Below are 27,542 nucleotides of genomic sequence, written 5' to 3'. Positions count from 1 at the left end.
CTCGACAGGAGACGTGTGTTACCCAGACAATTACATTGTCGTCGCAGACGGCAATGACGTCATCGGCCAGGGCAATGGCTACAACCTCCTGCTCAGGTATTGGCCCCTGGTACTTCAAACGCTGAACCTCCACTAGGCGCTCGTTCTGTGAACGAAATGGTCAAAAGTCATGATAAAGTTTATCTCGATGCTAAAATTATATTAGAGGTAATCGCCGAAATAGTACCAATGAGTTATTAATTTATCTTAAGTGCAATTTTTACTAACACAGTTAACGGTCTCTGTGGTCCAATGGTTGAGCGTTGGGCTCACAATCCGGAGGTCCCGGGTTCGAATCCCGGTGGGGACATATCACAAAAATCACCATGTGATCCCCTAGTTTTGTTAGGACTAGGTTAGGACATTACAGGCTGATCACCTGATTGTCCGATAGTAAGACGTTAAGACGTTGATCCCGGTTACTACTTACTGATGTAAGTGAGTACTGATTACATGAGTCATGTCAGGGGCCTTTGGCGGCTTAAACGAAAATCTCGTTACTGTAAGTACCTCAGTTTTCAGTCTGTCTAGTAGTTTGTCTCGCTCGCACTTCAGAGCGTCGCATCGCTGCGTCTCGTTTTCATCCAGGACCCCTTTTACTTCAAGTTCAGCTATCTGTGCATCCTTTTCGCTAATCGCCGCTTCCAAGATGTTTTGTCTGCAAATTGATAGGTGTCTATATCAAAAGCTAATCTCTTAATTAAAGCCCTCGTCGCAATCGGCCCACTAGGGTCGATTAATTCTTTCAAATTATAATCCTCTCACACGACGCCCTGAGCCGAGGTTCGCACCCTACTGGGCATCCTCAGGCCTGTTACTAGTATTAAAAATGAGAAATGTGACGTTTCATTCGGTCACCGTCAAAAAAACCTTATGTTGCATATAGAGCTATATTCTGTTGACGATTTTATTAAATATTTATATTGAACTATTGTAATTAATTACATTATTGTAATTTTATAAATTTTAATAATTAAGACTATTTTATCAATTATGAGTATTATGACGTGTATTAATTTGAATCTTACATTGAATCTAATAATAATATTATTATTTTTATAGGATTTCTTTTGTTGACATTATGTTCTATTGTTGACATTCTATTATAATAATAATTGCATTTAATGTTTTAGAACTGACGATCATATTTATGTTGTTACCTATATGAATGGGGGCTTAAAGGAGTCGCCATACTGTGAATGTGGTCACCCGGATCAAACCATATCTCACATAGTGAACGAGTGCCTTCTGCACCAGTTCCCAGGTGGTATAGCCGAGCTGCATTGTGTGACGGATGCAGCAGAGACTTGGTTAAGGGAGCTTAAGCTGGATATTTGATCCACGCAGGATATTTTATTTTTGTCTGCCATACGCAACAATAATAATCATATTTATGTTACCTTTTTGTAGAATTTTTGTACTTAAAATGTGTCAACTAAATATGAAATAATTAAATCTGAATCTGTTGTCTTAAATTTTGTACCGGGTGAGAGCCCGCGGCGCTCCCCATTTGTCCAGCCGACTAGTGAATGCGGCAAATCTACGATAAGTCACGCCAAAAAAATAAAATTAAGCAAGTTAAAAAAAAAACTTACACTGTATGCGAAAGTTGTCGCAGTATCATTTCTTTTTCTTCCCTACAAGCATGCAGGGCGTGATCCAGCTGCTTGTATCGCTTCAATACACTCGAACAAGTTTCACAATTCAGCGCTGAAGCGTTTTGTAACGATTTTATCCTCTGTTCCATTTTCTTCATCTGAAATCACGAAATCTTTGTGAGTCAACCATCATCATCACTAACTTAAGAGCCACGCTCTTGTCGGTGTAGCATTCTCCATGCTACTTTTTAAAGGAAATACTTATAGGGTTGTGCGCATTTAGGAATGACAACAAAATTATTAAGTACTTACTGAATTGAAAACTTACCTTATTCAAAGTAGCGATTCTCCTCTGTTCTTCTTCGTAAAAAACTTTTTCTCTTTCAGCAGCAATCATAAACGACTCTTTCAAAGCTTCCTCTAATTCCATTATCCTTTTGTCTTTCTCATCGATCGACACCCCACCTTTCTTGTTCACAATTCTCTCCAATTCATTGATTCTTTCATCTTTGCTTCTGACAACAGCCAGTAGTTGTTCGAATTCCGCTATATTATTATTCTCCCTCAAAGCTTCTTCTAGAATAGATATACATCGTTGCTGTTCAATTATTTTCGAGTTCTTAATACCGATCTCTTTGGACAAGTCACTTATTTTACTTGTAAGTCTTTTCATTGGTTGGTCGTCTCTACCGTTTCTCTGTTTAAGTACGTTGATGTCGTTGAAACTTCTACTAAATCTGCTAAACTTGTCCAGTCTATCTACCACCGTGCCACTTTTTTGTAGCTCAAAAAAGCTCCTGCTCTTTTGTATCTGAGTCAATTCGTGACCGTCCGATATTTTTAATACCTCTGACAGTATAAGGGATGACTCGTTCAATTCTATCTCTAAGTCAATTAGTTTCATCTTGCTTTCCTCAAGTCTATCTCTGTAGTCATCTCTTTCTTTAAGCACGTTATTCAAATCATCTATTGCTGCTATCTCACTCTGTCTCGCTCTCGATAGTTCCTAGTTCGAGGGTAAACAGACAAAAGTAACGAAAAAGGAAAAATTAATATAATAAAACAGCATTTTACTTTCAACAACGAAACAATTAACAATGTCAAAAATAACTCGAGAAAAGTCAACATAGATTTTCTTTTATTTTTTTATATAAGATAATTGATATATCGCATAACAAGATTGAAAGCCTGGTAACGTCGACTAGTGGACACCTTACTCAATCTATCTATCATAGATACATGATTACTTAACAGTTTTACAATATTGATTACGTCTTTATCAATACTTAAAAAATTATTCCCGTTGAACACGATTATTTTTTAATTTTATTTTTTTTCTTTAAACATCACTTACAAATTATCTAGTCTAGTAGTCGTGTGCTGGTTACAATGATCAAACTGAGGAGCGGTTTGGACTTAATCCTGAAAAATTTTACATGAATCGGCGTGAGAGAATTACTGTAACTCATCGCGTGATGGCAGTAAATGAAATACGTATATCTTTAACGAATCCTTATAACATTCTTCAAGACTAAATCTCTGGATTACTTGTACGTATTTTTTGTATAGCTTACGTGTTAGTGGAGTTAAGAGACGTCGCTTTAGAAGTCGACAGTTAAATAAATGTAAAGGATAGAGCAAACAAACGAACGACAGTCTTGGTGCGAAAGATTAACTCAGAAAAAGCTTTTGAGGAAGCCAGCCGGTCCTGTCTGCAGCATGAAACAGAAAAGTTAGTAGTGTTAATTATTATTGTAAGCCTGTATAACCTACTACCTGGTCACGAGTACTAATATCTATACACTTTGAAACCATGTCACATTAACTTTTTTGACAAATTAAACTGTAAGTCTCATTAAATGTCAAATATGATAGTGCGACAGAGTTCTAAAGTGGGTACATGATATTGCTCATGACTGTACAACCCGCGCGAATCAACTCACGAAACAATAATCTAGAATAAAATATAATAGAATAACATTATTCCCAAAACAGTGAAGGTTACAAAAGCATTTACATAAATTAAAATTAACAATTTGTGACTAGTAGCCAACACTGCCCAGGGAAATGGGACTGATTCAGAATATTGTTGCTAAGAGTATGGTACGAGTACCCACTCTCACCAACACTGATATTCAGCCAGTACCCAAATTACGCTTATCAATTGGTAATAAATGAATTGATCTAATAATAAACCAATTCAATTGGCTCCTTTATCGCGTAGCTTACGCATCCAAAATAGCGTTGGTTCATTTATCGCATTTTTTGTGCGTTACTCGATATATGACACAACTATTAGCAACGCGATGGATTAAGTAATTTTATTGGCTTATTTGTCGTGTCGTGCATGTCCTGCGAGTAGGTTAATTCGCTCGAGTTGTAGATAATTAATTATAATATTAATGTCTATGTGATAACACAGCCCGTTCAGTATCTAAACTTAAGAATACAGATTTAATATTCTGACTTTCTAGATAGGTAGTAGTGGTGTGGTTTCTTGTTTGATTGGTAGTGACCTATCTTATAGAAAGTCAGGAAATCAGATCTTTCAATATTTTATTTCAAAATGTTATTAAACTATATTTTACCGTCTGACATTTAATTTAATTATAATGTTCTTTTTACATTGGATTGGGGAGTCATATAACGTAAACATTTTTTTTTGCATGCTACTTTAAGCGAAATGTGTGAAACTATAATTTTTATTACTTTTACTACCATATATGTACCACATTTTTTTGCAATAAAGGAATTTGAATTTGAATTTCGTAGCCTCCGTTACGCCAGGTGCTACGACGCCTACGACCCACGGGACTCCAATGATAATGATTATTATTATTAAATTATTAATTCCCTTTTTATTAATTATTAAATTAATAACTCCTTTTGGTTATTGAAGCTCAATGCACGCATTATAGATGATAACCATACCGGGAGCATTCAGGGGCATAAAGCGAAAGTTTGTATAAACAACTATTGTACAGGTATTCCTGTGCATATTAATATATTTTTTACTATAAAAACAACAATAACAAGTACAATAGACGGCCTCGGTAGTCCAGTGGTTGAGCGTTGGTCTCACGATCTGGAGGCCCCGGGTTCGAATCCCGGTGGGGACATATCACAGAAATCACTTTGTGATCCCTAGTTTCGTTAGGACATTACAGGCTGGTCACCTGATTGTCCGATAGTAAAATGATCCGTGCTTCAGAAGCCACGTTAAGCTGTTGGTCCCAGTTACTACTTACTGATGTAAGTGAGTAATCGTTACATAAGCCATGTCAAGGGCCTTTGGCGGCTCAATAATAACCCTTAGAGTTGATGAGGTTGGTAATACACCTCATAGCCCACACGATAAGAAGTACAATAGAATGCACACTTTCCGCCCCGCACTAATCCGAGCTTCCTCACCTCACCCCCGAAATTTGTTACCGCGAGAGTCACTAGACGTAAGGAATGCGCGCTGACGATAATTGCCTCGAGTCAATTACATTGACTGTCGCGTTCGTCCCTCAATCAGCGCTTATCGCTATCGACCCACTAGGTTCGATTAATTCTTTCAAATATTTTTCCTCTCAGACGACGCCCTGAGACGAGGTTCGCGCCCAACTGGGCACCCTTAGGCCTGTTGTCTTAAACGTTGTACCGGGTGAGAGCCTTCAACGCTCCCCATTTATCCGGCCAAGTAATTAATGCCATCTACGGCAAATCTACAATAAGCCACGTCAAAAAAAGGGTGAGCCATCGTTTGCCCGAACAAAACAGTTCTAGTGTCCGTGGCATCAATTCCACCCCCAGAAAGCTCCCGGTACCACCTTTATGTGTATTAATTTGTATAAAAGCTTAATAAATATATAAAAATATACCTCTTCTCTTTGTGCTTGTGCTTGCTGTTGACTTTTCAGCTTGGCCTGAAGGTTTCTGATAGACCTGTAAAGCGAATTTTATTATAGAATTTGAATATTATTTTATTGAAGAACTTATATTTTTGAAGGTTTATTGATGGTGAAATACATTTGATCCCAGTCCGTGAATGATGAATTGTAGAAAATTTCTTAGAGATTTCGAATGACGGATATCAGATCTAATGCCACTTCGGATACATCATTTGAACGAGTTAGATCGATTCGTGCGTATGTTTAAACACTCTGAATGGACTGATTACATCCCGCCCTACGCTAAATTATAACCATCTAAGGACTAAGTATTAAAAGCTTGCTATGAAGAAGTACGATGCATATTGATTATGATGTTCAACCGGGAGCGGAAAAAGAATAAATCGCTTGGTCGTGTCGCTCTATCTTAGTATTTCGGCGTCAGTTTTTAGCGACATCGATTTCCCTGACTACTTCGTTGCATTTTAAAAATCTTTGACATTGATATATATGTATGACGATTTAAGTGAACTGAACAAACGGCCTCGATGGTCCAGTGGTTAAGCGTTGGGCGCCCGTTTTGGAGGTCCTGGGTTCGAATCCGTATTACAAAAATCTCTTTGTGATCCCTAGTTTAGTTAGTACAATACAGGCTGATCACCCGAATGTCCGAAAGTAAGATGATCTGTGCTTCGGCACGTTAAGCCGTTGGTCCCGGTTACTACTTACTCATGTAAGTACGTAGTCGTTACATGAACCATGTCAGGCGCCTTTGGCGGCGCAATAATGACCCGGACACCAGGGTTGATGAGGTTGGTCATCCACCTCAAAACCCACACGATAGAAGAAGAAGAATGAACTGAAGGTTCAAACAATGCGCGCTGGATGGCGCTGTCTGTCATACATTATTTTTGGATTACTTGTGGGCCACTCCATTACGGATCACGGTCATAAGGTTAAGTATGTATAATAGAAGATTGCTTACTGCTGCATGTCCATCATTTGTTTCTCCTTCTGCGCCTGTTCTTCTTGCGACATCTGTACCAGTTGCAACAGTCGCTCTGTCTCGGCCGTCAGTCGTTTAGCTTCTTCCTTGCTCTGTTCTAGCTGCTGTTTCGCTTGTTCTGCTTCCCTCTGCGTCTCTGTTAGCTTCTTGTTCAAATCTGTCACCGCTGCGGCTGTGCCACCCGTCTGAAATTAAACAGAAAGTGAGCCTTCTTGGTCTTATATATAAATCTACGTACTCAAGCTGTAGCCTCTCTTCCACGCCATTCTTTTCGTTTCTGTGTAAGTCTCATCCATGAAAATAATAGAAATAGGAAGAAACAAATTCGTGCGTATTTACTTAGAATTAAAATTATACTTAAGTATAGTATTTTAATATTTTCGATTGCTTAAAAATGTGTATTTACCTTCCTCAAAGATGCTTCCATTTGGTCAATTTGCTCTTTCCTCTTCTTTAACTGCCGGTCTACTTCTGTAAGCGCTTTCTCTTTTTCCTCCACTTCTTTTCTTTTGTTGTCCCACGCTCTCCTTTGCTCCTCAAATTGTCTTCTCGCGTCTTCTAGCTTCTTGAATTCTTCTTGAAGCTGTCGCCTAGCTTGGGCTGTATCTTCGCCAGCTTTGGCGTTCTGATTGCCAGCTGCTTGAAGCTTCTTGTTTGCTTCGTGGAGATCCAGCTGTTACAAAAAAATCCGATTAGGAGCATATCTTTAACAAAAACGCAGTCACAATCACAAAAACGATTTAATGCATTGGACGTATACTGAATACTGATTACTTTCCAAGTCTATAAAGTGTACTTGATCGAAATCCAAAGCTTTAAGTACATTACAAAAGCGTAACTTTTTACAAATAGTTGGCAAAATATATTGTTTTTCTTGCAGCAAATAAATAATTCAATAATAAGAAATGAGTCTCCAAAATCATCTTTAATGGCAGACGATGAACAATGATTCGCAAAGATACACAACACATTAGCAAACGCTGAAAGAGAAAATTAACAATCGATTTCAAATACACTAAGCTGTTGCAATTTCCTTGCACCAAACACCAACCACAAAGTCTTACATTTACATTCTGTGCAAGTAAAATGTCAGGTGCAACAATTTGCTCTTTAAACACAACAGACATTCCCATGATGTTTGACATTTTTAATGAAACTAATAAAATAAATACAATTTAATATGAGGGGTTGGAGGACGCCCTGCGGGCTGTGGGTGCATGCTACTGAACAACAATGATGGTAACCGGCTATCATGATGTCAAAGAAAAACTAAACATGAACATCGAAATAAAACGACTACTCGACACCGGTGCAATGATTGAAGCAGACGACGTACGCGATTGCGATTCAATCGAGTTCAAACTCATCGTTGTCTGGTACAACGATGTGTGCAAAACGTAACCTCAAACTCAAGCAGAAACATGAACTCGATTCAACCACGCGATGCGGTCCCGACAGCCGCGCGTTGCGGGGCGATCCTCCAACTGACCTGGCTCTTCTCCAGCTCTTGAACGAGCATCTCCAACTGTGCCTGGCAGCGCTCGCGTTCCACGGCGACCGACCGCGCCTCCGCTTGCGCCGCTTCAAGCTGCTTTTGTACTTCCCGCACATCAGAAGGTCCGCGGGCTTGGAGTTGCTGCAGTTGCTGCTGTTGCATTTGGAATTGCTTCTCCAAAGACTGTAAACGTTGCTGGCATTCAGATAAGGCCTTTTCTGCTGCGATTGCTTTAGTTTTCTCAGCTTCAACAGCCACCTTCCATTTTTCAATTTCGCCAGCTTTCTGAGCATCTTTCTCGGCCTTTTCAGCTCGCTGTCTGATAGCATCTCTCTCTTTTGAAAGACCCTGAACTTGTTGTTGCAACTTAACGATTTCTCTATCACGATTTTCGAGGACGGTTTTAGTGCCACGTTCTGAATCTTGCGCCATCTTTCTCTGTTCTTCTTTCAGTCGGCGCACTTCTTCGCGCTGCTTTTGCAGCTCAGCTTCCGAGGCGTTCAATTCTCTCTGGAAGTTAACAAGCATGTCTTGTGACTTTTCTAGTTGAGCAACCAGCTGATCACGTTCTATAGTCAACTGTTTGGTGTCTGCTTCCAGTTTGACTATCTGTTTCTCTATAGCGTCAGCTTGCTTGTCGCGCTGTTCCAAAATAGCTGCCATCTTTTCTCTGTCTCTTACGGACTGAGCAAGTTCTTGTTGCAATTTCACTAACGTCTCCTGAGTTCGATGATCAAGGGTCCTCTGTTGTTGTTCAATGTTACGTCTAGTGTTCTGTATTTCGGCTCGCAAAGCATCTCTCTCCTGTTCGATCTGTCTCATTTCTAGAATTGTGCGTTCAAGGCGCTCGTGCATGCGGCCCAGTTCATTCGTCATCCTATCGTATTCAACACGCGTGGTCTCGTTAGTTTCTTGGTACTTAGCAAGATGCATTTGAGATTTCTCAAGTTCCTTCGCTAAGCGACCTGCTTCCATTTCTGTAGAGTCCCTTGCTTGTATTGCTTTCTCCAATTTGTCACGAAGCCGTTCAATTTCAAGTCGATCCTCAGTCCTAGCTTTATCTCCTGCAACCGCTTGCAATTTCATCCGTTCAATCTGTTGCAACTCTCCTTTGAGCCTTTCGTTATCTTTATCCAGCTGTTCTGAACGCAATTTAAGTTTTTCACATCGGTCTCTAAACTTCTCGCACTCAATATGAGCGCGTTCAAGATCTGTTCGTTGCTTTTCAAGTGCCGCATTTAGCTTCGTGACTTCAGATCTAGACAATTCTAACTGAATATTGGATTCGTGAAGCTTGGTCTCCGCCTGATCCTTTTCCCCTTGTAGACGTTGAATTTCAACCTGCGCAGCTTCGTAACGTTCGCGATGCTTGTCAATTTCTGCCTGCATTCGGTTAAGCTCTGTAGTCCATTTATCCTGTTCGAATTGGTATTTACCTCGGAGGCCTTCGATGCGTTCGAGCTCCGAACGTAGACGAGTCGTTTCTTCTTCAAACTTGCGTGCTCGTTCCAATTCTAACGTCGTCTTCTCGAGCCGTGTACGTAGTCGTTCCACCTCCATCTTAGTTCTTTCATGTTCTTCTTTTGTGTCATGGTACTTTCCATATCGGGCTGCATATCGTTCCGCTTCTTCTCTGGCTCCGCTAGCATCTTGTTTGACTTTATCCAGTTCTGCCTGAACTCTTCTTAACTCTGCAGATACCTTATCGTGTTTGTCGTACATTTTTTCGAGTTCGATTTGCACTCGAGCCATTTCTTCTTGAGTTTTTTCGTTAGTAGCTTGTGCTTTGCCACATTGTGTCATCGCACGATCGTATTCGAACTGCAAGCGCTCATTATCGGCAACAAGTTTCTCTTTTTCAGCTTGCAACCTCCTTAACTCGATTTGGCTCTTTTCATATCTCTCTCGTACCATTTCAATGTCAACACAGAGTCTATCCATGTCTTCTTTGGCTTTCTCTTCTTGTTCTTTCGTTCTGGCCACCTGCAGAGATGCGCGGTCGTACATCTCTTGTAATCTTGCTAGTTCATCTTGCAACTTCCTCTGGTCTTCCCTAGTCTTAGTTGACATATGTACGTGCTTCTCTAGTTCAAGCTCGAGACGGTCTTTATCCGCTTCTAATATTTCTATCTTGTTTTGCAGACGGTAGATTTCGTTTTGGGACCTGTAATAGATGGGCAGAATTAGTTTCGTGTATTGTCACGTCTATCTGTCAACTACCACAAGCACAACATCGCCACCAACACAAGACGACATGAACATAATGTACCTATCATACTTTTCAAGCATTTTCTCGTATTCTTTGTGCGCTGACTCCTTCTCTTCTATTGTTTTCTGCGTGGAGTAAAGGGCTTTGTCGAGTTTCTCTTTCAGGATTTCAAGCTCTGTCAGGGCATCGTCACGCTCCATCTGAGAAAATAGGATTATTCTTACTGAGATCATGCTTCACTTCATACTTACATGGACATGTATGCATCTTTGGATCGATTAGATTATAATCACTCTTGCGCTAGAAACCTATTCGTTTAATGTTTAGCCTTTTGTTTATTTTATTGCTCTTTCACTATTGTATTTGTGTTAGTAAGTAGTATTAACTGTGTCCTATTTGTACTTCTGTTACTAAAAACGTAATAATAAGTCGGACATTGTATCACGTCTTTCTATGACGTCACAGTGAGCTTTTTCAAACAAAGTCCATAGTAATTTCCTGTTTTGACGTTTAGTTAAAAGTAAGTGATTTGACTAGTTGGAAATTAGCCTATTGTGTTACCTTATTTTAATGTTATCGTTACCTACCGTGAGTTTCTGGTGTTGTTGGTGTGCTTTCTCCCATCGTTCTCTGAGGACGTCCAATTCTGTGGCAGCGCTATCCCGGTCTCTGGCGGCGCGGTTGGCAGCAGCAGCAGCAGCCTCCGCCCTTTCACGGCAACTCGCAGCCTCGGCCAAGGCTGTATCACGCTCTTTCTGGATACGAGTCACTTGAGCCTACATGAGGAAATACGTCTTCATTAATAATAAGTAAGTACATTACATAAACTCACGAATATTATCTCAATTAGAGTAGTCAGAGATACATCCAACACAAGATAAACTAAGTACCCACGCCTCACCGACTTTCTGTTATATCAACGTGATAGGCGGTGAGCCGTAACGCCGTTTATAATGGTCAAGCCAACTGCGTTAGTGAAAACTGCACTTTAAATAATAACTCATTTGTGCAAGTTCCATACCGAAGTTCGAACCGGCGCTTCCCCATTTGCAAACTAGCGGAAACACAGAACCACAGTCACCACCATCACCGCCATTAATAATATTATTATTATGTTGATTTTTTTCTTTATATCCTTAATCTAAATACATGGTTTGAATGATGCCGTTAAACCACAGAGGCTTGTCTCGGCACCTATTCGTCGCATTAAAACAGAAAAATAAAAAATAAAATAAAAATAATAATATAAAAATACAGAAAACATTCAAAGAAATGAACTCAAAAACACACACAGTGCACTGTCGTACCGAGTAGGCATAAATGCCAATCAATGCGGCGTACCTCGTATGCGAGATTCCCTCTAAAACCAGTTTGTCGCTTACTCGATGCTTCATATACATCATGTTCTATTAATTGATTGCCTATTGTAACGTCGCATCACGCCCACTTTATCTAGCGGGGTAGGCAGTAGTGACTATGTTATTTGTCTATATAATATTAAATTATTAAGTGCTGCCAGGTTGTCGTCATCGTGAGGAAACCCACATTCCTGAGAAATGCATTTTCGGAGGTATGTGACCTAACCTGTAATGGGCTGGTTTTCCCTTCGCAGGTTGGAAGGTCAGACAGGCGGTCGCTTTTGTAAAAAATATCAAATCTTCAGGTTAGGTAAGCAGACCTTGTGAAAAACGGGTTAACGCTATGGAGATGATGACGGCTTTAGCTTCCCGGGACTGTAGTAAACACCAACAAATCGTCCATCTTTGGCTATCATTTCTAAAATAGCAGTTGCCTTCTGATTAATTGTGGTGCTTTCCATCCCAAATGGGCAGAGAACACTGAAGGCTCAGCAAAGAAAAATACTTAATTGGTCTTTCATTATAATTTCTGATTGTTAACCATTTCTAATAAAGTTCCTTGACTTGGTCTTTATAATGATATAATTATCCAGTTAATAAGTAAGATAATTTATGAAATTGGTACCCAGGATACTGGAAATCGATGTAATCAAACTAATAATTATTCATAATTCCATGATAATGATGAAAAATGACATTCTGTTATGTTTTTTTTTATAATATAGGCTCACGTTTGACCACAACGTCACCTGACGGTAAGTGACGATGCGATGTGGTCTAGGATGGATCACTCTTACCTAGCAAATGCCTATCCACTCTAGCCTTGAAGACTCCCATCGCATCAAAAGTACAATTCAGCATACTTCGAAGTAAGACTTGTACCAAAAGTCGCTGCAATCTTCTGATTACTTGGAGCTCTGTCCACCCTATTAAGTGTTTTTTTTTTTAATATTAAGCTCACCTGTGCCTTGTCGTGCTTGTCACGGAAGCGCTCAGCGTCTAACTGAGCGGTATCGCGTTCCTTCTGCAGCCTCGCAGCCTGACCTAAGGCCTTGTCCAATTGTGACTGTAAGGACTCGAAGTCATATGCTTGCTTCTCGCGATCCACTTGCAACTGTAACAAACAGAAATCACTATACCAAGTCGCTGGGACAAAATTCCAATTCAAAAATATCTTTACTCAGTAGGCGACATGTTATACTTACTTTAAAAAGTATTTTTTTACATAACGAACGTTTCATCCGACTAAAACTACTGCAGCTTCACAAAGAAGCTGCAAGAAAAATCTCGGAACAAGGCCCTAGACGGTCTTAAAAAAATATATTAGGTTATAGAATTCAGTAATTTGACTGCCTAATATCGGTACGAATACTCAATATACTTTTTTATGTACAGGACTGGTTGACTTTCTGAAGTCACTGGGGCTAATTCCACCTTAATTTTATTTTCAGTTATAACCCGTCATTTTCTTTTCTACTGAAAAGAAAAGCACCCCTACACAGGCTTAAACATTTGTGGAACACATGGCATTAAGGAAGAAGTCTTAAAAAGTCCCTTTTAAAATTGTAACGTTGGCGTACCTAATGCTTATTTGATTCGTCCAGATTATTGTCTCATCCTTCTCCTTTTCAACGGATAAGAAAACAGATATAACTTAAAATAAAATTAGGAGATGTCAGCTGTCAGCACCACTGGTTGATTATGTAGGTATTTCTTATCTACCTTTTATTCCTAGAATCCAATCCCCCTTCGAATCCCCTCCCCAAATCTACCCACTTATCTAATAAAAAAATCTTTACCTTTCTGAGCTCGACGTTGGATTTGTCCAATTTCTCCTGCAGTTTGTCGATCTCCGAGTGGGCGGAGTCCAGGGACGCTTGCAACTTGTCTTGCTGCAACTGCGCCTTCCCAAGAGTTGCCTGAGTCCTCTCCAGCTCCTCTCTAGCCTTGTCTAACTCGGCCACTGCTTTATCGCGCTCGGAGTGCAGACGACTGATCGATGACTGCATTCTGTAAAATCATATAACGATTATTATTTACTAGATGACCCGGTGGACTCCGTATCACCTATCCTTATCTTCTCACCGTTAAAAAAAAAAAAAAAAAACAAATAAAGGGAGAAAAATTGTCAAGAAAATTCATCCTAACGAACAAAGTATAATGTTGAAAATGTATCTTCATCAAGGGACGATATAATAAGTATCAGCAATAGTATTCAGAAGAGTAAAATGTGACTTTGTTTGGTTAGAACATTGCAGGCTGAATCACCTGATAATCCGGAAGTAAGATTATTATAAACAATGATATTGTAAGTAAGTGTTCCAACTCATTTTATCTTTTAACACTTTCAAGGACATAACGTCTAATAACGTTCCGATTCCAAGGTGTCATACTACCCTATTATGAACCATCAATGACCCATGGTCTCTGACCGTGAAAGGGTGAAATAAACTTTACTTTTATGAATTATTGTTAGCTTAATATCTAATTGAGATGACGATTAGGAGTTTGTAACTGACCACGTATTATAAAATCGAACTGTGTTTACCTGTCGTATTCTTCCTTCAGGCTATCCTGTTCAGTTTGTGCATTTTCAAGCTTGGCTTTAAGACGATACACCTCTCCCTGAGACTTTTCCAGCTTATCCTGAAGTCCACTTGCTTCCGACCTGGCTCTCTCCGCATCTGCTTGTGTCACCCTCAGTTCTGCGAGGGTCCTTCTCAATTCTGCTGCAGACTTATCCGCCTTTTCTTGGACTCTGTCTAGCTCTTGCGACGTTGTCAACGTGCTCCTACCAAATGTTGTTTGAGATCTCTCGAGCTCGTGTTTAAGCCTCTCATTCTCCAACTCGAGTCGTGCTAAGCGTTGTTTCGCCGCTTCCCAGTCGGCACCAGACCGCCCAACTTCACTAGCAGCTTTATCGAGTTCAGCTTTCGACTTTCCAAGTTCAGATTGCGAGCTTTCAAGCTTGGCTTCAAGTCTGTCTTTTTCCGCTTGAGCCCTTTCAAGCCTGGCACCCAATTTTTCAACTTCGCTCTCAAGAGCATGGATCTTCATCTTATAGTCGGCTATCTCTCTCTCGTGAAGTTCTCTCTCTTCATTTTTCTCGTGTTCAGCTCTGTCTCTCTGCTCTCTCAGTTGTTGTATTTGTTTCTCCTTGTCTCCTATAACTTCTTCGAGTGAGGAGAGAGCACCTTCAGAGGAGCAATGGTGGGCTTGCATCGCGTTTAATCTCGCTCGAGCCATGTCTACTTGGTTGTCCTTCTCTTTCAGCAGGTCTTCGAGATTTTCAATCTGTAAGAAAGTATAGGGCTTAAAAATGGAATATTCTATTTTTAAATTAAAAAAATAAAATCAAAAAATTAAATAAATAATAAGTAAATAAATAAAATAAAACATACCTTGGAAAACTAGCACGTACAAGACGTCACTACGAACTAAACAAAATGAATATAAATAAAAACCAAGCTAGCACAAACACAAGGGGCTTAATAAAGTATGTATAATACACAAAAATAAAACATAATACTTAATTTATTAGGTTTTTTCAGAAGGAATTAGCTTTTTAACTTAACATAGGTAATTAAGGATCGTTGCACAGTGTGCTATATTTGTATTATTTTCTAGGTAGGCACAATATTTTTTTATTCTAAAACTAGTGACTGTCAGTCGTGTCTGGACATTGTATTTTAGGGATTATGGGTGTATGTTTATGTATGTACCTCAATATGTTATGTACATGGGATAGAAGAAAGAGGTTTGAACGACCAATTGAGCGCGAAACGCACGCCATATAACTTTAAGCAAATAGTTTGTTTGTTTGTATACTCTTAATTACTCTTGTTTATAGCCAATACTTCAACTTTGCTCTCCACTTAGTCTAATATCCCAACATAGAACAACCTTCGCCACATTTTTTTACTTGTCAATTGATCATATTCTGGACTGAAAACTGGAGGCACACACTACATCTGTGTAGTGTCTGTGTAAGACTGTCATTTTTGTATGTAGTGTCCGTGCTGTGGTTTGGGGTAAATCGTCTCCTCTGTTTTCTCTCAATTCCAATTTAACTTGCATTCCAAAGTTAACAGATTGGATTCCCAATGGCTCTGTATGTGTTTTGTTGTCGGAGTTGTGTGACCGCAAATTAAAGTTCATGTCACACACTGGCGGTACAGAAAGCGTTCCGGATCAGATTAGTCTGTATACAATTTTCAATAGACCTTTTCATGACCCGGTCACGAGTTCGTATCTCGACTCAGGCTCGAGGTAAACCACTTAATTCCACTTATTAACGGCCTCCGTGGTCCAGTGGTTGAGCGTTGGGCTCACGATCCGGAGGTCCCGGGTTCGAATCCCGGTGGGGACATATCACAAAAATCACTTTGTGTTCCCTAGTTTGGTTAGAACAGGCTGATCACCTGATTGTCCGAAAGTATGACGACTTGTGCTTCGGAAGGCACGTTAAGCCGTTGGTCCCGGTTACTACTTACTGGTGTAAGTACGTAGTCGTTACATGAGTCATGTCAGGGGCCTTAGCGGCTTATTAGTAACCCTGACACCAGTGTTGATGAGGTTGGTAATCCACCTCACAACCCACACGATAGAAGAAGAAGAGACTTATTTTGAGCTTAAACTCATGTTTGGAGGTAGGAAGAAGTCCACTTCTCCTGTATTGATTTGATTTGATTTGAATAGGGAGCGAGCCTATTTCCATTAACCAGGCACAAATCCTGGACACTACGTGATATAATTACTTATTATATCTATGATCTAAACATGAATTTAAAGTCATAAAGTCAGATTCAGTAGTTTCAGCTTGACCAGGGATTCGAACCCCTTTCGCGGACGAATGCTCGCGCGCCCCCGTGTCCCATCAAATGGTGCAGGCAGGAACACCGTTGGGTTTTAGTGGGTATACCGGGTGGCAACACCCGGGGAGTCCCACATAACCACGTCGTCCCCCCGGGCGGCGTGGTATGCGTAACGCATTTCCCAACGTTAAAAAAAAAGGATTCGAACCCCTGACACTACTTAGTTTAAGTTATGATCTTATATATATTGATTTTATCGTACGTATATTTATACACGCACAGAAATTCGCCGTTTCAATTTAAACCTCCGCTACTCGATATAACGCTTCCGGCCAAGTAATTAATGCCATTTGCGGCAAATATACAATAAGTCACGTCAAAAAAATTGCAAAAAAAGATATCCGCCTTTCAAACTAGTTCAGACTATGTTTTAGGACGCCACGTCCTGCTTTTTGACCCTCAATTAAAGAATGGCATAAAATCCATTTGCGGCAAATCTACAATAAGTCACGTAAAAAAATAATAATCTAAAGCGCTTGTCGTACCGCTTCACAAACTAGTCGAGACTATGTTTTAGGACGCCATGTCCTGCTTTTTGACCTCCAATTAAACAATAGCATAAACTCCATTTCCGGCAAATATACAATAAGTCACGTAAAAAAAATATCTAATACGCTTGCCGTACCATTTCACAAACTAGTCGAGACTATATTTTAGGACGCCTCGTCCTGCTTATCAACCCTCAATTAGAGAATGTATGTAGCTCAATTTACTAAGCTGTACCACTACGGACCAGTGGGGAAACTTCACAAAGTACTTACACATAATTATACTTTATAACAAACCGCTAATTAGAAACACATATTAACATAGAGTTGCTAATTAGAAACCTTTTACTTTAAAAATATATGTTTAATTAAACTTAAACATAACATCATGGCTGTACCCCCGAAGGGGTAGGTAGGGGTGTATAGTATACAGGGTGTTAGTGAGTAACGAATACTAAGGGGGATGATCCATGATTTTGAGCCGATATCAAGTGAAATTACCTGTTGGAAAAGTCATGAAAATTTTGTATTTTTTTTAAGTACTTAATTGTTTTCGGTTCTATACTTTTGTGACGAAAATTCAATATCAAGTATCAAGTAGATATCAAGTGGCATTTGGAACTTCGCAAACTAATGTGACATGGTTTCAAAGTGTAACCAAAGAAATTAGTCAACTACTCGCATTTTTATTACACCACATTAATTATCATGGAAAAACGTTGATTGAAATATCATTAAACGTCAACGTTTCAACGATATGGTCAACTTAGGTTGGCTCATCATCATCAATTTAAGAGCCACGCTCTTGTCGGTGTAGCATTTTCCATTCCAGTCTATCAAAGGCCAATTCCTTGACTTCCCTATAAGACACGACGTTAACCTTTTCTTTAATCTGTTCCATGTAAGCTCTTCTTGGTCTTCCCCTTCCTCTCTTTCCTTCTATGATGTTTTTAGGTTGGCTACTTCATGAAATATGACCATTTCATGAAATGGTCAAACACATCATGGAATGATCAATTCTAAGATCTGGCCACAACATATGTATGTATGTATGTATTCACTGCTAACTATACCTCTAGAATGTTAATTAAGTAAGCAATCGACCCATTTAATGCATACGTTCATTTAAAAAGTGAGTTACTATGGTACCCGATACTTATAGCGTAGTGACGTATTATAGCTGGGTGGAGGTGGAGGTACAGGGGACACCCCGTACCGGGTGCCACCCGCGTCACCGTTCGGGGGTGACACCCGTAAAAAAACTTTCACATTGTAATGGTTTTCAAGACTAAACCATTAAGAGGATCAATAAGCTAATGTTTGTACTAAATTATTGGTACCAAGGTATAGTACTAGTTTTTTGTCAATGAATAAAAAAAATACAGTGCTATACTCTTTGCCTTCTTCAATCATTGTCTAGGCAATTTTCCATATTCAGCAATTGGGTAAAATCCTAGGGCAAAGATAAATTATAAAATTCTGATTTTTACTAAATAAAGTCAGGTCTAAACCTAGCAAAGAATATGTTCTTTTTTCTATTTAACTTATTTATGTATTTTAATCAAAAACCCGTAATAATTCCATCATTTTATCATGTTTTCCTATGACATCACAGTATGATTTTTCATACACATTTAATAGTGAATTCGTGTTTTGACGTTTAGTAAAGAGTAATTGAGTCTCATATCCCCATTTAAACGCGGTAAGAACCCGTTATTATGTGCTTTAATTAAGAGTAATTGATTTGATTAGTTGGAAAGTAGCCTATAATTCAATTTATCTTTTTTCAAAATTTGAATTCAGAAATAAGTATCTAATCTCGAATATTTGGCATATACTTCATAATTATTTGATGTTCATTAATTTCAAAGGTAATTTTCGTCCTTGGGGTGACACCCGACGTCCAAGCCGGGTGTCACCCTCCCTATCTCCCCCACTATTTTAGAGAAAATAACAGACAATTTACACATTTACTAGGTTAGTGTATAGGTACTATCATAGGCTAGTTAAAACATTTTTCTCGGGTAGTTATTTGCCACAATCCCAAAAATATTCCCCCCCCCCCCCTTCTCTGGGACTTTTAGTGTGTTTACTTCCTAAACACCAAGAACATATTTTCTGAACGAATTGCTTCGGTCCCCTCTCACGCGCTCTCCACCCCCTTTTTCGTCGTTTGTTGACTGAACTATTTGTTTTGTGTTGCCCAGCGTCATGATTGATGAATAATCAATAGTTTAACGTAGCAACCACCGCCCATGGATTCTAGAGGCATAATGAATACATTACACTTTTACCTCCTTGCCAATAAAAAAAAATAAACAAGCGGTGAACGTGTGTATGCGTGGGTTTGCGTGTGTGTGTGTGTGTATGTATGTGTTTGTGTGTGTGTGTGTGTGTGTGTGTGTGTGTATGTTTGTTTGTGTGTGTGTGTGTGTGTATGGGTGTGTGTGTGTGTGTGTGTGTGTGTATGGGTGTGCGTGTGTATATGACCGACCGAGGTTAGCGATTGTCAGACACTTGTGTGATAGTCCTTGATTGAGACTATACTATTTACTTAAGTGTGTTACGTAAGCCATGTCAGGGGCCTCTGGCGATTCAATAATAACTATGGCATCAGGGTTGGTGGAGGTCATTAACCCGACAACCCAACCGATTGAAGAAATAATAATAGTATAAAAAATAGAAAATAAAACAAAAAGTTATTTTTCTTTTAGTAAGTATGTTTTTTTTGACGTGACTATGTAGGCCTCAGAAGGCATTAAATACTTGGTCGGAACTCTATAATCTTCTCTATACCGGACTATAAATTGTTAATGATTTTTTATTTATAGCACTTCACCGTGCTTAAGGAATCTCATAAAGAGAAAATTTAAATCGTCAAAAATTCTGACTCGGACGGGACTTGAACCCGCAGGTAATGGTTAACACGCTCGTCCCGGCTTGACAAGAGCTACGGGTTGAAGTCCCATCCGAGTCAAATTTTTTTTTAATTTAAAATTTGTCCTTATAAATCGTAAAATTTGAAACACTTTCTCGAAACTATCTCTTTTTGAGTTGGTACAGGAGCTCTAAAAGACCAGACATTGAATCTATTCATCTAAAAACCACCACCTTATGATCATTCTAATGAACATCCTCTATGCTTTTTGTAATTCTTTTGTTTTTGTGTGTGGCGTCCTCTTATAATAAACAGTTTCTATTCCATTCTTTATTCTTTAAAAAAGCAATATTGTAATTTGACATCTGCGCATATTATAAAAGTAAGCGCGATATTTATCATTTTGTCAACAATTGAACAAAATACAAATTAATGAAACGTTTGACATTTGTTGAGAAAATGTGGAATAGCTCAGTTTATTTAGGTGAATCGCTTCAATGTGGCCTTTCTAAACTTTGTATTGGTTACCTTGCGCTGTAGCACGTTGATCTTCCGGTCTTTGATCTCGGAATGGTCTCGCAGCTCGGCCAACTCATGCGCCGCTGCCAGCGCTGCCGCTGTCTTCTTTTCAACAATCCTGCTCTTCTCGTCTAGCCTAGCCTTTAGCTCCTCCACCTGTGAACACGCCTTTATTTAATTCACGTTATCTGCCGCTGACATACTCACGAGTTTTTCTACAATATTATGTTAGGACAATCGACTTTAGGACGATAAATATTATGTATTTTGACCCCTAAAACAAGTTTAAAAATCAACAAGACTTTTAAAATCAACAAGATAAACTTTCGTTATAAAAAGTGTATTTTTTAAAAGTGAGAAATTTAAAGCTAAATTCCAACTACTCAAATCAGTTACTTTTTACTAAACGTCAAAACAGAAAATTACTATGGAATTTGTATGAAACAGAAACCTGTGATGTCGGCTTTTTTATTACATTTTCTTTATTAAAATTCATACATAAGTTAAATAGAAAAAAGAAAACGTTCCTTGTCACCTTTAGATCTGTCTTTATTTATAATTTCATAATTTATCTTTGATCTAAGAAACTAACCAATTGTTAATTTTCTCATTGTGAGTTTCCCTAATCACGGGTGAATTTTATAAAAACAAAAAACCCTCTTTAATAGTTATGAAACGTTTTCCATTTACATATCTAAGATCTATACTTTAGAAAAAATATATTTTTAAAATTGTGGTAAGTAGGGCAGGTGACCCGGTTTTGGCCATTTTAAGACTTTTGTAGACTTTGAGGCTATATCATTTTGCAGTTTTTGTTATCACGGACATATTTCTTGTAAAAAGTGATTAAATATATATAAATCTAGCCTAAGGATACATTTTTTTTCATAATGATTCAATGGAAAAATAATCCTGTTGAAAAGAAAAAAAAATGGGAATTTGTGCCATTTTTGGCCAGATTTACCCCATTTCTGGCCCAGTCATGTGTCAGTTCTGGCCATCAAAATTCATCAAAAATAAAAAGCAGGTAATTCAAAGTAATAAAAAGTTTATTCGAAAATCGCATATTTTACGACCAACAGTCTTTATTTAGAGAAAAATAGCTAACATAATATTGAAGACAAATATGAAATATAATATTTCAGCTTGAATTAAAATTACAATTGAGGATATCAACATTAACCTATACGAGGTAGATATCTATAATATTATAATGACCAGTCTTGAAAGGTATTCTTATAATTATCTCTAGGTATGATGCACATTCGTTGTTTAAAATTAAATAACAATATTGGCAACCTATCTTTGCAATAAAGTAAACAATTATAGCCTACTTCTTATTAATTAGGTACACTTGTGATAACACTTTTATTTGTATTTGCTTATTAAATTTAAGTTTATGCTTAAATTAATATCAATATAGTTCTAAATCACAAAAAAATATTATATAATACTTGCAGGTAGGTATGCAGTCTTTAATTTAAGTACTTATATTTTAAGATTTTATAAATAAATGTTGGGCAAAAACTTTTCCATCTCAGTAACTTTAAACGCAAAGTCGTTCGAGGTACGTTAAAATCTCTACTAGCTGTGGCAACGGGCATCCCATTCTTTATTGCGTTCAAAGCTAATGTTATTTTATGCGGTGAGTACTGGAACAATTTTCTTTTCACGACACCGATTTTTTTAGTATTTGGCTTCGATGGAGACATTATAATCGTAACTCTGGAAATGAATAGATAACTTATATCAAAACAGCTAAGTAATTAAGTTGAAAAATCACGATAAAAACTAAATGGCCAAAAGTGGGGTTCTACGAGCACCACTTTTGGCCAGTCATGTGGCCAAAGATGGGAAAATTCATTAATTTCCGTTCCACTAGTGGCCACCTCTCATACCTCACTTAATAAACAAATAGCGATAAAATATCATTAGTACCACTTAGACAGTGTATTATTTATGAAGGATTAACATAAACATTAAAAAAATATGAAGGATTAAAAAAATAATGATTGATTACTCACCCGCTCGCCTTAGCTTTTTTGCTAAGACTTAAAACAATTGACGATCGTGAAAAAATAATGACTTGTTGGATTGAAGTGAAGTTTGACACATCAAAGCGGTCAACGCTATCAGTATTGCCAATATTAGATATTTTTATTCCCGTAAATCATAGAGTAATATATTTGTCTTTGCCTTAGTTATAACGATTTGAAGTTCTAAATGGCCACAAAGGGGTCGGTGGCCACAACCGGCTCACCTGCCTACGTAGGTACTTAGTTTTGCAAACGTGTGTATATATTTATCTTAAAGGTCAAAATACCCAACATTTAACTGTCCTAACATAATGGCTTAATTTAATTAATTACTTTTAATATTAACTATCATAATTTACCTATATTAAAACCAGAGGTATACAGCCAAAGCCACTCTAGAGAAAATGGTACCTTTACAATAATGCTGCTCTTTAAACCTTCAACTTTATTATAATGCTGTGTTGTATGTTTTTTGCAATTAAATGTTTTGGTATTGCATTGCATCATAATGCATTGCTTTTTATTGTATTACATTGAATTGCATTGCATCGCATTGCATTGCATAGCATTGCATCGCATTGCATTGCATTGCTTCGCATTGTATTGTATTATAAACTTACATCGGTCTGCAGCATGCTGTAGTGTTCCTCTTTGGCGCAGAGCGACTCCTTCAGCACGGCAATGTGTCGCTGGTAATCCTGGTGCTGTTCCTCCAGCGCCTTCATCTTAGCAGCCATTGCCAGGATCTCCTGGTCGCGACGCTGTATCTCCAACCGGAACTCATCCAGCTGATTATTCGTCGAAATTCGGTATAGAATTAAAAATCCAAAAACATTAGTCCATTACTTCAAGGAAGACATCATTCAACCCCGTCCACATGAAAAGAATACCGGCACAGTATTCTTGACAGAGGATCAAAGATATTCTTAGATTGAGAAAATTTTACTATCTACGTTAGGCAAAAAGTGATGGCGGAAAATTATATGATGTTAATACACATCTACTTTATACTGAGTAAGAAATGATCGTCAAATTACTAATGTTAGTTCGTTAGGGAATGAAAGCGACTCAAGCTTATATCGTTTATGTTTGAGAAATGTTTCCAGCACTCCTAAACACACGAAGACAACAGTGCAATGGAAGACATTTCGTAAATAACCACTACATGCAACTCCAATAAAATCTTCAATGACCGTATAAAATGTTTGAAAGACGTATCGAAACCATTTAAAATAGAAAAATGGTTAGTCGCTGGAAAACTTTCTAGAGTAATAATTAATAAAAGTGTTGTAAGTGACGCGTCGCAGGTAGAAGGTTTTCCAGCTGCAAGAGTCAAACAAACAGGAACTGAACTGATGTTGCACGGGCGCCTACTTGTGATACATTTATCTACCGTAGTGATGATTCTACATGGAGAGTTCGTGACCTGGATGGGTGACGCGGGACAAGCCACTCAACGATGAACACCGAAAGCACAACATGATCAAATGATACAAACTCAAAGTTAATTTACTCGAAGAATTCATTCGATGCATTCGACCTCAACAGTCTTTTATTAACAGTCTAACGCTATATCGTCGATTTGGTGTCAACGTAGGTAGTCGATCTCTCAACTTTACTAACCATACAATTTAAATCTAAAATACCTATCCGCATCCTAAGGCCCTATTTAACAAAAATAATTTCTCATGACAGTTAATTTCAAGAATATAAACTTTCTCTTATATTTTAATAAATATAGCTTTTTAACAATGAACAATTTTCACATAAAAATACGAGTCAACACAGTCGACGATCGGCTAAGTTCGGACTTAAAGCGATAAATTGACACGGTAGTCGTCGGTTGGAGTGCAGAGCTATAGAGTGGTGGCACTGTAGTAGCGCTGCGTAGGCGCGGCGGCGGGCGCCAGGCGCAGCGCGGGCCGGCGCGGGCGCAGCGCGGCGGGAGGCGCGCTCGTGCGCCCGTCCTTCATCACGCGGACGTCGTTCAGCAGAAAACTTACTTGTCTCTTGAAGGGGGGTTCGACTTTATCGAAAAGCGAGGTGTGGGAAGGCGCGAGCGAGGGCGGCGGCGGCGACACGAGCGCGGCCAACTCGCCTTCGAGCAGCGCGACCTGCCGCTCCAGCGTGGCGATGCGCGCCTCCTTGGTCTCGAGCACGGCGGTGAGCGTGGCGCCTGCGCTGCCGCCGGGCAGGCCGGCCGCGGCCAGCGCGCGCTCCAGCTGCGCCTGTAGCGCCCGCAGCGTGTCCGCCGTCGCCTTCAACTCCTGCAGCACGCCAGTGCGTCAGCCGCCGCCGCCGCCCCGCACCGCATGACGGCGGCGAACACAGCCCTATACTACCCGCGACCGGCGTCTCGAGCCCGCCGGGCTGCGTGCCCGCAACTGCCGCCTGCGAGCTGCCCCGGCGGGACGAGAGAAGCTCACTCGTTGCGACCACGCAGCCCCGGTAACGGGCGAGTCAAAATTTTAACTCTCAAATTGTTCCAATGATTTACGAGACGGTCGATGTTGTGATATCGTCGTCGAGAGTTTGTGTCGCGTTTTGTAAAAATTTTGGTGTTTAGGCCGAATTTAAATATTTTATTTGTTTATTTATCGTCGACGTGTGTGGTGGAGGGAAGAGTCGAAAGTGGTGCTTGGGAGCAAGCTGACAGTGTCATAGACAGGCCTTGAGACGGTGGACAAAAAGCTGGAGTTGACATAGAGTTTTATGAAGCCAACGGATAAGTCGAACATACACATACAAGAGGCGTCGCGACAGTCACATTCGGCTTAGAGTCAACAAATGAATGAAATGAAACTATCAAGAGCAACTCTAACAAAAACAGTGATCTTGATAAAGGTATCACAAAATAAAACGCCCATGTGGTTTATAATACTAGTATTATAGAAATATGAGGAATCAAAGAGACGTGCAGCGCTACACTACAATGTGCAGGAAACATTCACGTTGTAGACAAAGTTTCCAACTGTGACAGAACTTTGTAATTTATTATCACAATAGGAAACTTTGCGTAAGAAAATAAATATCTAAGTCATGCAACAATTATCACTTCGATAATTACCTGTTTCTGTGCCATGGCTTGCATTTGTTGGAACATTTGTCTTTCTTCTTCTTTACCTGAAAGTTATTTCAAGTTTACTTCTTCTTTTACTGATCTTTACTCACCTCTGACAATTTATAGAATAAATTTTACATTTCAACGTACCCATGCCCTTGTTTTGAAGCATTTCAAGTAATTTTTTGATGCTCTCATCTCTTGCTTGTAACGTTTGCTTCTGCGTTTCGATCCTCAACTCTAGTTCCTGTTGTAGAAATTATTTTTATCAATACTTTAATAATACCTACTAGATACTAAATTAATTTATTAATAATAATAATAAATTAATTATTTAAACACTCATTATGAAAAATGGTACCTAAAACAATGCCTTGAGATACTAACTAATCGAAGTATAAAACGACGTCTGTCTTGCTTACCTTTATGGTGTCTCTTAATATAGCTATCTCCCTCTGCAGGTGTTCATTCTCAGCGAACAAGGCCTCTAGCTGTTGTTGTAGTTCCGGAGCAGGTTGACGCATGCGCAGTCTAAGTTCCTCTTCCAATTGTCTCACTAGCATAGCTTGTTTCTGAAAAGAACAGAAGTTCGGTAAAGCGGCGGTTCAATACATTGTTTAAGTTGAATACAGCCCTTCAGACCTAGCATCTTTAGGGACGTGGCCATAATCGGAATTAACGACGTATCCTATGAACATATACTTTTTGACAGCTGTTAAGACTCAAATGAGGAACGCCGCCTTTACAATCCCTGGACTTGTACCTTGGAGTAGTCAGAGGTACATCCATCGCAAGATGAACTCTGTAAAGAACCCCACACCTCACCGAGCATTCTGTTGTGCTGGTGACGCATCAATGAGTTTAATTTATCTCAAGTGAAATTTTCACTTAAACTTTTGGCTTGTCTAATATAGACGGCGACACGTACGGCGACCTATGACGATTATGACTATGACGTTGGTCTAACAAAAGTTCGATGATGTGTGGGTACTTAGTTCATCTTACGATGGATAATTTCTGAGTAGCCCAATTCGTCATCATCATCTCCCTAGCGTTATCTCGTTTTCACAGGGTCCGTTTACCTAACGTGAAGATTTGACAGGTCTGGTTTTTAACAGAAGCGACTGCCTGTCTGACCTTCCAATCCGTGAAGGGATAACTAGCCCAACACTGATTAGGTCACATACATCCGTAACGCATATCTCGGGTATGTGGGTTAGCTCATGATGATGTTTTCCTTCACCGCGATTCCAATTATCGTTGGTTAAGGCCCGTGCTAAAATCGAACTTGCGACCTTATAGTGAGAGTGAGAGTCAAGCGTTCTTCAAACTGGGCAACCACGACTAGGTCTAATTAGTACCAAACAGAATATCACTTCATGATGCTGTCCCCAGCTTATGTAGGTCATAGCAGACTGAAATATATAAGCTCTGAAAATCATCAGATTAATTTTAACTAAAAGACCTTCGAGGCACTTGATATTCGTCTGATATCCTATCTTCCTGATAAGTGTCTGATGGCAGTATTCCTTTCAGCCATAAGTTCTAGATAGACACTTCTTCTTCTTAGCGTGTGGGTTGTGAGGTAGAATACCAGCTTCATCAATCCTGGTGTCAGGGTTATGATTGAGCTGCCAAAGCCCCCTGACATAGCTACACTATAGATAAGGCTATACATAGACACTGAGAAAGCTGTAAATGAAAACCACAATGGGTTGTGAGAGCAATGACCGACCACATCATCCCTGGTTGCTGGTTACTAAGCCACCAAAGATAAGTTGTGACCCTAGGGTTTTCATTTACAGCTTTCTCAGTGTCTATCTATAGCCTTATCTATAGTGTAGCTATGTCAGGGGGCTTTGGCGGCTCAATCATAACCCTGACACCAGAATTGATGAAGCTGGTATTCTACCCCCTCTCTGGTATTCTCGTGTGGGCACGAGAGAAAATGACATAACATAACATCCCGCCTCTATCCCCTAAGGGAGGCAGACGTGTGTGGTATACTCCACGCCAGCTATGTTTAAGTCACACGTAATAAGGGGTAAGCCTATTGCCATCAACTGGGCACGAATTCTGGAAACCAAGGTTTAAGGTTTAAGATAC

At 39.3% G+C, this 27,542-nt stretch overlaps 2 protein-coding genes across 5 annotated transcripts in view; one reads left to right on the top strand and one right to left on the bottom strand.

Moving 5' to 3' along the window:
- The window catches only part of LOC126377543 (uncharacterized), a 394,831-nt gene that overhangs the window by 147,033 nt on the left and 220,256 nt on the right, over positions 1-27,542 (top strand). The gene's annotated exons all lie outside the window — the stretch shown is intronic.
- LOC126377498 (ELKS/Rab6-interacting/CAST family member 1) overlaps positions 1-27,542 on the bottom strand; it is a 49,100-nt gene that overhangs the window by 4,442 nt on the left and 17,116 nt on the right. The window contains exons 2-19 of one of the 3 annotated variants that reach the window (XM_050025231.1): positions 25,859-26,008; positions 25,587-25,683; positions 25,443-25,498; positions 22,996-23,163; positions 20,349-20,507; positions 14,129-14,874; positions 13,380-13,590; positions 12,542-12,694; positions 10,810-10,998; positions 10,283-10,422; positions 8,008-10,177; positions 6,925-7,191; positions 6,498-6,703; positions 5,504-5,567; positions 1,966-2,643; positions 1,635-1,795; positions 550-697; positions 35-145 (exon numbers count right to left, since the gene is read on the bottom strand). In XM_050025231.1, the coding sequence (XP_049881188.1) occupies positions 35-145; positions 550-697; positions 1,635-1,795; positions 1,966-2,643; positions 5,504-5,567; positions 6,498-6,703; positions 6,925-7,191; positions 8,008-10,177; positions 10,283-10,422; positions 10,810-10,998; positions 12,542-12,694; positions 13,380-13,590; positions 14,129-14,874; positions 20,349-20,507; positions 22,996-23,163; positions 25,443-25,498; positions 25,587-25,683; positions 25,859-26,008 (5,874 nt within the window). The other 2 variants (XM_050025232.1, XM_050025233.1) reach the window with 2 other exon arrangements.

This window comes from Pectinophora gossypiella, chromosome 23, assembly GCF_024362695.1.
Source record: "Pectinophora gossypiella chromosome 23, ilPecGoss1.1, whole genome shotgun sequence".
Taxonomy (NCBI): domain Eukaryota; kingdom Metazoa; phylum Arthropoda; class Insecta; order Lepidoptera; family Gelechiidae; genus Pectinophora; species Pectinophora gossypiella.
Note: the sequence above shows the minus strand (reverse complement) of the source record. Positions and strands in the feature narration are given on the sequence as shown.